At 38.9% G+C, this 13448-nt stretch overlaps 1 protein-coding gene across 15 annotated transcripts in view; it reads left to right on the top strand.

Annotated features, from left to right (window-relative positions):
• PRRC2C (proline rich coiled-coil 2C) overlaps nt 1–13448 on the top strand; it is a 116770-nt gene that overhangs the window by 10451 nt on the left and 92871 nt on the right. For all 15 annotated transcript variants that reach the window (XM_077824879.1, XM_077824881.1, XM_077824880.1 and 12 more), the window contains exons 2-4: nt 8421–8588; nt 9620–9797; nt 10866–10975. In XM_077824879.1, coding sequence (XP_077681005.1) covers nt 8474–8588; nt 9620–9797; nt 10866–10975 — 403 coding nt within the window. In that variant the 5' untranslated portion in view covers nt 8421–8473. The remainder of the gene's footprint in view (nt 1–8420; nt 8589–9619; nt 9798–10865; nt 10976–13448) is intronic.

Raw genomic sequence — 13448 nt, 5'->3', positions numbered from 1 at the left:
AGGACCTACTCTCATGCGAGACCTGAGATTCTTGATGTTTTAGGGAAGAAAACTTGAAAGACCATCTCCCTACATCTTAAAGATGTAGCAAAACACTGCACAATCTGTTTTTAAAAATCTTGTGTAAGACACTAATTAAGACGTGTTTTTTTTAAATTAAGCTGGCGCAAATTTGTGTGTAGGCATGCTTATTTTGTTCTTTTTTTAAACCACTGATTAAGCTAAAACTTTTGTAAACCAAAATAAGAATGGCTATGCACAAACTTGCATCAGTTTAGTTAAACCAGTTTAAACATACACCTGCATTTAAAAGTGTGTCATCAGTGACCTAAAATTGGCTCTTTTTTGCTCTGATAATCTTAAGATTTTTCCCCAGTATTTTTGTTTAAATAAATGATAGGAAAAGTTCAACAGCCTGGGATTTCTGTCTAGATAACACTAGAACACTCTATCCTCATGTATCTTACAATGTCCAAAGGAAAGAGCTGCTTGCCTCCAAGTCCTGGGAGCTTCTGCCTAATAAAATGTGGAATAAGTTAACCAAGGGCTTCTGGGAAGTGGTTAGTCATTCATTGGGTCTGTTTTTATAGTTTTCAGGTAAGTTAGCCTGATTGGATGTACAGGTGCAGTCTACCTTATCCCTAACACTGCTAAACAAGTGCTGAAAAATTTCTGGCTGAAGAGGCTCATACTGTCAATCAAAGCCACCTTTCACTGCTGAAAGGTATTACTTAATGAGGGCTATTTTCATGCCAAACATCAGCTTTCTACTCCCAAGTCATTTTGCTGCCTGTTAGAGAACGATGCCTCTTACTAATAGGGAAAGTTTTTTGTTCTCCCTCCAAAACATGCTCACCTCATACTTCCAGTGGCTGAACCATTTTTGATCAAAATTCATCTCTGGGCTGAGATTAAGCCTGGAAAATTTCAGTCCCCAAAGTGAAAGTTTTGGCAGCTTAAGTCACTGTAAACCTGGTAGTTGGAAATAAGATCTCACACAGTTGGACTATTGTGCAGTGTATGTGCACAAATCAACGGGGTTAATATTTATATTTAACCATTTGCTTTTTGTGACTTGAATAACCATGTGCAACCTTAATGTTAGCATTAATGTAGGGCTTTGTTTGTTTTTTACTTCTAGTGTTTTCTCAGTGTTTTTTCTCCAACTTTATGCTGATGTGGATTGTAGCTGTTGTGAGGTCTGTGGCTAGAACAGGGAAAACCCCACACCGCATTCAGTTTTTGCTTACCTTTGAAACTTTTAGTCTGATATCACATTAAAATATTTGTTTGCAACATAGGCTTAAAATCTAAAAACCATTAGCAGTTACTGATAAAACTTTAAAATCCTAATAACATATCAGGAATCTGAGTGTATTTATTAAAGAGAGTGTGTTATAAATGAGCCACAAACCAGGAATGCTTTAAAGTTGGACTCTCCCCCCCGCCCCCTCCCCAATCAAGTCACTTCTGGTTCCAAGTCCTCAGAATTCACTTTCTTAAGTCTTGATCTGTTGCTGTGATATAGTAAACAGTCTGTTCTTCAGATGACCCACACATTAAATTTTTTACCAGATTTCACATACTTTTCAGGATATAGTGAGGCTCATTCTAGCCATAGATCATAGTGAAGTTTTGCAGTTGTGAAGCAACTTCTCTGCTTGGTTAAAGATGTAGAATCTGGAAATATGCCAGATTTACAGTTACAGTGAAAATTTTCCATTCTTGTTGCAGTTTTTAACACCTTAATCTTCATCTGTGCTGTTCTGCACGTGAGACAGTTCAGTAAAGCAGCAGGACCATTCTCCTAAAGCCAGCAGTAATGGGTTTGGAGGAACACAGGCCATTACATTTAATTACCCATGTAGCAGAAAGATACCACTCTTACTCAGTAGTTTGAAGATTTACCTGAGACTTATTTTTCAGGGTATCCATTAACGAGGGTGTGTTTTAAGGATGTTGGCACTGTAGCTTGACATGACTGTGAAACTGATATCAATACCTTACTTCTAAGAGGGGAAAGATTACGCTTTCTAGAGGAAGTAATTAGAAAAGAATATAGAAAGGAACCCAGGAATACTGACTTCTGTGCAATTTACCTAGGTACTTATATGGCTTCTGTTATTGTGGTATGTGTGTCCCTCACAGACATTAATGAATTTATTTTCATAACGTGGTGAATATCATGAGGCCCTCTTTAAGATGAGGAATTGTGAGATGCCTAAGACTGCACAGGAAATCTACGGCAGAGCTGGGTATTGAGTCTAGTTCTGAGTCTGAGTCCACTACAGACCATTCTTCTTTTCCAAGCCATGGCGTTGATTTACTGTGTGACCTTTGGCAATTTAACCGCTCCACTTCTTTTCCACTCTATAATATGAGGATATTTGCCTATCTTCTATAAATTATTGTGGTGATTATCTAGCTAATATTTGTAAAACTTTGAGAGATCTTGAGAAGAAATCGTGATGTAAATACAGCATATGATTAGTTAACTATCGCAGAGTATTGTATACTTGTACATCAAATAAAACCCCTTTGCCAAAATGTTGTCAAATTAGATAGTCCTGACTAATGTTTCAGAGAAGGTCCCTGATGTGTTATGCAGTTCTTTGAAGTACAACTTCTATTTTGTGAGTTAAAAAATAAATAAATAAATAAATAAATAAAATATGTAGGGGTAGAGTAACAGAGTGCCCCAGCCGTTGCTTGCACCAACCAGGAGGACTCCAGTGGTAGGAAATTGAGATTTTTAGTAGTCAGGGATTTGCAGTAGATTGCACTTCAGATTTATCAGGGACCTATTAGTTGAAGGATCATAAGATATGGAGCCCCTGAGCATGCCCCAGGGACAGCACCATGATAGGAGTCCCATTCCAGCATCCTCCCCTTTATCAGAAGCTGTTGGTGAGGGAGTTGACATCTTACCTTCGCATTGCTGCAAACATTTCTCATCTCCCCCTTTCATTTCTGTCTTTAGCATGTGTATGCTCTGTCTCTTGACTACTAGAACTTAGAAATCTTACTGGACACTTTAACATGAGGTGATGAGAAGTGAGTATATAAAACTGCCATTCCGTGGGAGAAATGTGACAAAAAATATAGAGAAGGGATCTCAATCTCAAATCCTCGTGAAGGCCACATGATGACTAGTACATTGGCCCGAAGGCTGCATCACTGAAACCATTAGTTTTAATAAAATATAAATACTCAGTAATGCACCTCACTCAAACGACAAAACACACATTTACTTTTAGAATTACTTCATTTATAGCTCCCTCACCCCCTTGTCCCTGGCCCCACCCCACTCCACCCCTTCCATGAGGCCCCTGTCCCTATTCCAACCCCTTCCCCAAATCCCTGCACCGCCTCCCCGTGTCCCCGCTCCTCCCTCCTGGAAAGTCCTAAGGGCCGCCATATAGCTGTTTGGTGGCGGAAAGCGCTGGGAGGCAGGCAGAGGAGCGGGAATGTGGCGCGCTCAGCGGGGAGCTTGGCTGCTGTTGGATTCGGCACCTATGGAGGGACGCAAGAAATAACTCCACGGCCTGCGTATTTGAGTACCCTGATATAGAGGAAGTAATTAAACTACAAAACGTAGGGGATAGACTATCCTTAAGAGATACTATGTTTAGATCAACTCCTCTACATAGGCCACTTTCAAGAAAAGGGACTTGCTAGAGGTATTCACATCCTCCTAATAGTTGAAGGAACTTCTTTATATGGAATTCACCTTTTGTGGTTTTCTATAAAGAAAAGATAACCCTTTGCATGTGCTACAAGTTCTTCCTTGATTAGTTTGCAGTTAGTCTTAATCTTGCAAAGTGCAAAATTTAAAATATTTTCTAACAGTTAAATTGTTCTCTGCTGTATTCATGTTTGGAAGGTTTCCTTCACATTTGGGAGAGAGAGAAATTTCATTTAAATGAGCTTATTTTCTGGACCATAATTCTGCAGTAATCTATGGCCACAAAATAATGGAATATAATGGGGCCTTGATATGGTGTGCTTTTACATACTAGAACGATCTCAGCGTACGGGAGATATACATACCCTGTGCTTTAACACTGGACCTAAATAAGTGACAGAAAACTTCTTGTAATCTGAAAAATAGTGTAGTATAAAATACTAATTTCTGTAGGTTTAACTGATGAACATTTATTTGTATAAGTCTTGTTATGTCAGTTAACTTTTGATGTCCTAACTTAAGTGGCTGAAAGTACTATTTTTGCTCCAAAAGTTAAGCATAATGCGTTATGTAATTGTGCAGATGGTAACTATAGTGACCCGAAATGGTTCATTGACCATATAAAACTTTTCTTTTTTTGGATGCAGTGAACCCTGCAAGTTGCTATTACTTCATTTGCTGTAGCACATCCCTTTCCTTCCTATCAGGTTAATTATTTAATTTTAGTGAGTGATTAGAGACTTTAAATTGTATGCTTCTGCTTCCTGAGGGCATGCAGCTATCTCATATCCTTTTAATTAACTGATTTGTTTGATACTGTGATTCAGATGTCTAATAACAGATAGGCATAGTTTTCTCTTGATGGATGCACATTTGATAGTAAATATTAAAAGTTAAGTAATAGATCAGATATTAAGCAGGCTAGCTATTTAATTGATTAAATGTACCAATGTTAGCAAGGACTAACTTTGAAGAAGTTGGTGTACCGAATGAATCTAAAAACCTCAGCTGAGCATATGTTTGTATGTACTTAACACATCCAGTGTATGGCACTATGGAGCATAGATGATTGCAAGCATAAATAAGAGCAGAGGTTGTGTGGGTTTAGGACCTGGTCAAAATGTTTATCTTAGAAGTCCATGTTCTTTGGCACTCAATTGCATGCCTATACTAAGTTAAATATGAAAATGTATTGACTGACCTAATTCAAAAAGTTTCCCACAAACCAGTTTACTGAGGAAGATGAATTTAATCAGTTTAATCATCATCTTCATGAAGTTTTTAGTTGAACTTAAATATAACCAACTATGGCAAAATATCGTGTAAAAGTAAACATAAGGGAGCACAGAACAATAATCTATGGCAAGTTAAAAAAAATCAGCATAAAGAACGCTTTATGGGAATGCATAAAAACTCTGCATTTATGTTGTAACAGTCATTCTAGCAAGAATTGCTGTTAAGGTTGCCTAACTGTTGCTGTTGTAATTCCCTGTTTTCACTAAACCATAACTTTCTATAATTTTCACTTTATAGATTAAAGTTTTCCATGCTTGGTTTCTGCCGAAAGGGAAAAGTTTTTGGAGAGTTTGAGTAAAAACTTTACATTATTTTAAGTCCGCTCTCTGCTATGATGCCTACAAGTTACTTCTGGTGTTGGTTAGGCAAGGGGTGATATGAGACTTATTTTTCTGCTAAACTCTGTTAATTTCATTACCTCATCCTCTCACTCCCCCTTTTTGTCTGCTTGTTTCATAATACAAATTATAATTTTTTAAAAATCCTCATTTTTGAACGGTGCTACAGCTAAAATGGTGGTTTGAAAGTTGAACTTTGGTGTGGAAATAGCTCTCAGTAGCGAGCAGTGTGAACCTTGGTAAAGAGGAAATTAGTTTTTAATTAGTCTGTTAGGATAGATGAATACTTGAGTATGCATAGTACATTATTGCTAGGCTTAAGTGCATATGTAAGGAATAGTGTGGGATGTACATGCATATCATCCTTTTCATTTTCTGCAGCTTAGTGTATCCTTCTTGAGATCTTCAAAAGCATTGGAGCTAGGTAGCTCCATTATCTTGCAGATTGATTTGGGAACCTGGTGTGACAGCTTTCTACCCACAAGTCTGTAAAGGCTTGCAGGAGATGCCTTCCAGTAGTGCTATTGTTGGCCTTGAGAGTAGAAATGATTCTTAAGGCTTTGAAATGTTGCTTCCTTTTCTGCAAGAATAGCTCCCATTTACGGGGCTGTAGGATCATCCATCTGATTGGCCTAGGCTTCACTTACTTGGCTCAGCTGTGAAGCGGTGCCTGCAACTACTCTGAGCAGCATGTAGTCTTCTGGTGAGCAAGGGAAGAACCCAGAAGGAGCCATCATGTCAAAGTGAGCAGAAAATGCTGTATAAAAAATAAAATACATAGGAGGAAAAGAGAGAACATACTCTGGAAAAGGATAGAGAGAAGTGGATAGAAAAAAGTGATACTGCTAACATTGCCTGTGGCAATGGTGATGGAAGAGGATATGAAGGTGAGGGCCTATGATCTGTGCAATAGGCTTTTACCTGCTTTTTAATTTCTGGTAAAAGGAATTTAAAGAGTTACATTTGTTGTTTATATAAGTTATGGCAGCTAGGTGGGGAGGGGACATAGGTTACTGGACATTGAGTTAATTAGCATGCAAATATAAATTAAATTTTCCCTGAGTGTTGAAAAATGGATAGGTTGGATAACAGCATATCTTAGATCAGAGCTTGGTCAGGCACATGCCATATTTCCAGTTTCACTAAGATTAAATTATCTGTGTAAAAGTGTTTCACTTAATTGTATGCTCACTGGTGTGGAACACAGGCAGCCACATCGAGCAGGAACACTGCCGCTTAGGGATGCATCTCTACATTAAAACTCACTAAACACCAGTGGCCCTGTTGCAAGATCTTCAAGGTATGTCATATTTGGGATAACACTTTTAGTTATCAATCCTGATCTTTACTGCCAGATAGCCCTGAAGAAGGAATAGCGTAACTGGTATGAACTCCTAGATCACAGCGCTTTGTAGCTCAAACCCATCATGTGACAAAAAGAATACAGATGAAGCTAGCAGGCCAGCATAGAAGCTCGTAGAAGGGGACCAGTGAAAATAATAGCTGCTTGTTGTGTTATAGGCGTAAATCACTCCAATTCACCATTTCAAGACTGATCTGGGAGTGCTGCCATCTCTCTATCTCCTTTTCTTTTCCTTTCTGGGAGGAAGGTGGGTGTTGGTGACTTGGGGGGCAGAGGTTGAGAACAATTTTAAGTGAGAAAGGACCCTTACGTGAAGAATTTATCCTGACCATAGGAGACCCAGCCAGCTACATTAACCACCTGTGTGGTTCCACATACCATCTAAGTTTCTGCCCCCCTGAAAACAACCTTGTTTAGGACTATTGAGAGAAGTTGGAAGTGAAGAAAAAGCTTGCTGATTAGCCTTGCCCACTTAAGTTGGTTTGAGCTGAAGGATGTGTACATTTTTGGAGGTACCCGGGGCTTTGAGAACCATAGAGTCTTGGTCCATGCACAAATGCATCCTCAGCAAACTTCTCCCTCCCTCTGCTGACTGGATTGTAGCCAGTTAGTGGGCTGTGCATCCAGCACAGAACAAACATACTTTGACAAGAATTACTGGCCTTTGGGAGGGAGGAGGTACAGGAGCAGGGAAAAATTGGTATTAGTGTACTGATGCTTTTCCTGAAGCCTTTGGGACAAAATGAAATAGTTATGTTGTTTCCCTATGTGGAGGTCCACTGAAGGAGTCTTCCTCCCCTTAACACAAAGCCTGCAAACAAGTTCAGTTATGACTCAGGTTTTGATAGGGAACAGACTGGAAACATTGGTTCAGAAACTGGTTTGTTGCTGTCTCCATTGTAGATCCTTACTGGGAGGAAGCTGGGTATCAGGAGCTGGAGCTGTTTTCCTGAACTTCCAAATATTTCCAATGTATTTTACAGCAAAGTTGGGGGTAGCAATGCTACTGACTGCTGCAGTGGGTGAAGTCACTGAACATTGCTGGTGAGGGGTGAAACACTAGAAATGTTTGGGGGGCATTTACCCTTTCTGTAAGCAGTGCAGCCCATTCAGAATTTTTGAGAAACTCCTCTTCCGGTGGAAAATAATCCTTTCCAAAGGTGTGCATGCCCAAATTTAAAAAACAAACAAAAAAAACCCTACCTCCACAGAGAACAGGGTTTGAGTGTAGGGAGGATGTTTGTTCGTTCAACAAATATGCCAGTGGGAATTGGTTTCATGTTCCAAAAAAGCACACTCTTTCCATCCGCTGTGTTTGGGCAGAAGTACCAGGAGCAGCTCTCCTTCCATTATCTAGTTTTGGACAAAAATACTGAGAGAGGGGATCCAACTCAGCAGGAATAACCATTGCATGACCTGATCACTTTTGACTTACCTTTTTCCGTAGGATTTTGTATTGACCAGAAGTTGCCCCTTTATAAGTTAGGTAGTTAAAAAGTTCAAATTGCTAAATCTGAAATCCTTCAAAATAGTTGCTTTAGTATTACAAAAATTATGGATATTATGAATTTAATGCCTTCTAATATGACAGTACCCAGAGTGTTCTAGGTGAAATATCAGTAACTTCCAATGCACTAAGAATATGTTTTCAATTAACTTGAGTATTTATTAACTTTTTATTTAAAAATTTAATATGGGATTTGATTCGAATTTGACTCTTCCTTTCTTTTATACTAAGATTGGTTTTGAGGGGTGAACAGGAGGTACCAGACTCGATGAGTTTCCATCGAAATGTCGGAAAAGTCAAGTCAGAGCACAAAAGCAAAGGATGGAAAAACAAAGTATGCAACACTCAGTCTATTTAATACTTACAAGGGAAAGTCACTGGAAACGCAGAAAACCACAGGTGAGTAGATTGAGTTGACTTATTTTATGTTCTGTAGCTCTGCTAGTACAGTCGTGTTTGGGATTGGTCATGTGGAGTGTGTGACCTAAATGCAACAAGATGTCAAATTGTATGTTATACAAAGATGCTAAATGGAAAACATGATAGCAAAGGATTTAGTGTAATATTACTTCTGGTTATATGTAACCTAGTGCTTCAATATGATAACACCCATTTTTTCATGATCTGTGTGTATATAAATCTCCTCACTGTATTTTCCACTGAGAGCATCCGATGAAGTGAGCTGCAGCTCACGAAACCTTATGTTCAAATAAATTGTTTAGTCTCTAAGGTGCCACAAGTACTCCTTTCCTTTTTGCGGATACAGACTAACACGGCTGTTACTCTGAAACCTGTCATTATATTTTTAAGTTACTGTTCTATCTTTGAAGACTCTCTTTTAAGTACATTTAAAGGGACCGTTAACTTCAAAAAATTTTATCTAATTGCAATTAATCTGTTCCAAATAACCTCTGAGATTACTATAATTTGGAAGATGTTAGAGAATTTTTTTCAGTTTATTTGTGCCTTTGAATAGTATACGGTCACTTTCATTGTTTTGGTCAGTTACAATTCCTGTTAGTGATATCACTTTCATTCCACACTGTGGTGGGAAACCCATCTACATGTTCTTTCTGAAGTCCTGCAAAAGGATCTTTGCCATTTTTAATGTTTTTTTAGTTTTGAAAAATTACTGTAAATTTGGGGCTGATATAATCCATTTTCAGTTTGATCCTGAGGACATCAAAATACATTAGCTTCAAAACTATGAAAACTATTTCAGAACTCTTCTAAGCAAGGAATTTATAACTCCTGCTTGACAGTGAATTGTAGATTTCAAGGGGCTTGATTTTTAATCTTTAGTGCCCTTTTTTTTGTTTAATATTGTGGTAAAACAATTTTTTCTTCTACTAAATCTGTAGCGTTACATGAACAGTTTGAATTTTAAGGAAAAAAGTGAAAAATTAATGTTTTTTCTTTTTGGCATACAGTTGCTGCACGTCATGGATTACAGAGTCTTGGAAAAGTTGCCATTTCACGGAGGATGCCTCCCCCTGCTAACCTCCCTAGTCTCAAAGCAGAGAACAAAGGCAATGATCCTAATGTAATCATTGTGCCTAAAGATGGCACAGGATGGGCTTCTAAACAAGAACAGCATGAGGAAGAAAAGTAAGCTACAACAGAACAACTTACTGATTTAATTCAGTATAACTTGTGAAAGTCCTGTCATACTGCAAACACCTTAACGAAGGCCAAAGGAAAAATAAGAAGTTGGTGGCTGTGTGACAATAAGCCTGAAATGTCGAGATGATGTCATGGAGGAAATAATGCCATATTAATTGTTGGCAGGGAGGATTTCACCACATGAGGCTGGTTGAAATGAATTTCATTATTCTTACACTGGAGACAGTATGCCTACATATATTCCAAATGAAGGACTATAACTTTTTCCTTTCAGCGCTGTTCACAAATTTAACTATTATGGCTGTTTATCTATATTACAACTGTTAAAGGAAATACTGCTAGAGGAGAGGCAGTTAAGTGTTAACCAGGTCTCAAATCATTTAGGGATTCATAGGTTAAAACTCCTTTTCAGTCATCTTTAAAAAAAAAAAAAAAGGGGGAGGGGGAATCTGCTTTATTTTAGATGTAATTTTGTATCCTGCCTACTTTTAATTGCTACCTACCTGTGCACCAAAATACTGTAAATATAGTATTGATGTCTCATCTTGGCCGCTGTTTCTTACATAACATCAAATCTCACATAATTTACTGACCATAGAGCTTCATTATTCTGGTATTAGTTCTTTCATCACTTAAAGGGAGGAGTATAAAGGGATGGGAGGGAGTGATTAATAAAGTACTTATATTTACCTTTGAGCGATGTCATCTTAAGTATTTTGATGCATGGCTAAACACTAAGAGATATGGGGTAAACATTCAGTTTTATGTCTTACGATTTGCTTAGGAGAGAACGCTTGTAGAGTAAATTACTGTTCATCTCCAGAATGTTGCATCCATATCAGGATTTTAGGACAATAAGTTAACTTGTGTTCATACAGGGTGTACAATTGTGTTGCAGATTAGGACTTCAGTTCTTAGTTCTTCTAATGCCATAATTATCACAGGCACAAGTGAGCAGAATAAGTTAATACTTCTGAAAAAATTGCTCATTCTGTCCTGAAAATATATCTCTCCTCCATCCATGAAGAATGAATTTGTTTCTTTTAATTTCAGACAACCAGAAGTGCCGCAGACACAGCCAAAACCTGTGGTTCCCCCTCCTCCAGAAGTAGCCCCTGTTGCCAAATCCTGGGCCAGTACCAAGCAAGGTGGGCAAGGCGATGGTAAGTGGAGTTTAAAGTGGAGGAAACGTAGGCTGGCCCAGTGGTTTAGTAGTTGTGCTTGGCACTGCTACGTGGGAGATCTGGGCTCAATATTCTTTTGGTCCTGTCTCTCGTTCCCTGGGACAGCAGGGGCTGGGAGTGTTGTGGAGACAACTTCCTTGCCCCTAAGGTGAGGGAGTGCCTTGTCACTCAAGTGAATCCCTGAAGCCAACTTAGCAGCAGTGTTGTTCAGCTGCACAGGGAATTGTACAGCCCTCCTTTGCTGGGGTTCCGGGGGAAGATGATGGCTGGGGTGCAAGTCGTCGAATATGGCAGGGTTAAGAGGGGAAGGAAAATAAAGAAATCCTCAGCCTGTGGCAGGGATGTGTGTAGCTCTTCTCTGGCATGGGAGGGGGAACAGTAAACACCCAGTGGTCAAGCTAATCGTGTATATGTTTAGCATAACCCAAAAATCTGGAACCATGAAGTTTAGCAACTGCAGTTCAAACAGCATATCTGCTACAAGACGGTGTTTTTTTCCCACTTGTTGCTGTATAGTTCTTGCAGTATTTTTAAAGCCGAAGAGTATTGACTCAAGTAGTTTTCCTGGTTTCTACCAGTTCTTCCTAGTTTCTACCATATCTTACATTATGAAAGAAATGGTAGATTGTGTCCATGAATGTGAACCTTAAGTTCTTCAGCATTTTCATTACTATTCTATGATAAAAGTTTGACCTTTTACTGTCAGTAATTGACCAGAGAAATAACACACTTTTATTAGACGAAGTGCACACAATGAAGCAGGAAGCAGTTTTGTTTACAACACAGAAAATAAGTCATGGTCCCTTTTATTGGCTTAATTTTGAAAGATCTGCTTGTAAGCCTCTTCTGACCGAATAACGGACTTGGTTGCAGCATTGTGCTGATCTGTCTTTGTCCAAACCATCCTCATAGTGTGAACTTACTCTGAAAGATCAATGGAAATAACTTCTGAGCCTCTGTTATTGTAGGCATAGACCTAGTTTTTGCATGCGTTAATGTATTCTTGTTCATAAGGTCTTTGGATGCTGTATTGTGGGGCAAATATTAGGATCAAGTTGGCAATTCTAGATTGTGTTGGCATCCCACTTCCCTTCCTAAAGTTTAATATGGCATCCATCCTTGAATATAGGAAATCTCCCACTCCAAAACTAGATCTGATAGTTTGTCTTATGTGAGTGTCCTGTGAGTGGGATAAGATCTGACTCATACTGGGGTACAAATCACACTTCTACAGTAAAACCTTCTTCTCTGAGGTGCCACAGGAATTAGACTATGCTTGGTGACTTTGAGATGCATACAGATGATGTCTGTTTGAATTTAGTTAATGATTTTATGGCTCCTTTGAGAACTAAACCAGATGGTTGTCTCATCTCATGCAACTAGCCACGATATGGTGTTTGGACAAGAAGTTGAGATTTTGGAGAATAGGAAAATTATAGTTTTTGTCTTGGACTGATTCCAGTATCCTTCAGTTTGAGATTCCAGATGCACCTGCCAGACAAGTTATGAACTTATTTCTGGCCTGCTCTTGGTTGATGGAACTTGTGCATTTCTAGCTGTCTCTTGGGGAGAATAAAATTCAGCTGACTGATCCTTTATGATATAATAGGATTTTTTTCTTGTCTGTTGATAAATCTTCCTTAAATTCCCTCTCCCCAGCTCCATTCTTGTCTCTCGCTATGGTTTGTGCGTATAATGCGAAAAATTAAGTAAGAAGGAAAGACTTCTAGAGCTCAGAAGTTTTGTGCAATGCCTGACCAGTTACAGTATATCTTTAGATCTTGTTGTGTAGGAGATAAAGAAAAATGTAGTTGTCTCTAACAGCTGAACTGTTCACTAGCTGACAGTGGTTATTTCAGGTTGACGCCACTTGCTTAGATTGTCAAGTTTATCACTAAGGAAACTGTTAGTTTGCAGACAGAATCACTTGATTCAGACTTTATGGTTACACATCAGGCAGTATTTTGAAGATGCATAAATGCGTGTGTGCATGTGTCCCCGTCCCGTTCCCCCACCCCAATCCTGCTTACTGTAGGACATCCTGGAAAAGTTGCTTTTGCCTCATAGGAGCAGCTGTATGGAGTGATTTCTACTGCCTGCCACTTGTTGTTAGCAGTGGGAAGTGTCTTCTCAGTAATAGTAGGGTTTCCAGATACCCCAATCTGGTCTCCTCCCCCTCCCCCCCCACCCCATGATAAAACTTTAAATAAATAAATAAATAATATTCGTCTTGGCAAAATGAGGATTGGTTATACCAGAGCTTTCAAGATCCCCAAACAGTTAGTCATGGGGGAAACTGTTGGGTGTTTTCCCTCTTTTCTTGTTTGTATAAAGAAGACATGAAAGATTCTTTTCAGAGCTTCGGTTTGTGCTTGATTCTTACCTTACAACATCAAGAATATAGTCTTCCCTTCAGAACAAAAAAGGGTTCCTTGGAGGACCAGAGAATGAT

The sequence above is a fragment of the Eretmochelys imbricata genome, chromosome 8 (assembly GCF_965152235.1).
Source record: "Eretmochelys imbricata isolate rEreImb1 chromosome 8, rEreImb1.hap1, whole genome shotgun sequence".
NCBI lineage: Eukaryota > Metazoa > Chordata > Testudines > Cheloniidae > Eretmochelys > Eretmochelys imbricata.
The sequence above is the reverse complement of the archived record's forward strand: the minus strand, read 5'-3'. Positions and strand labels throughout refer to the sequence as shown.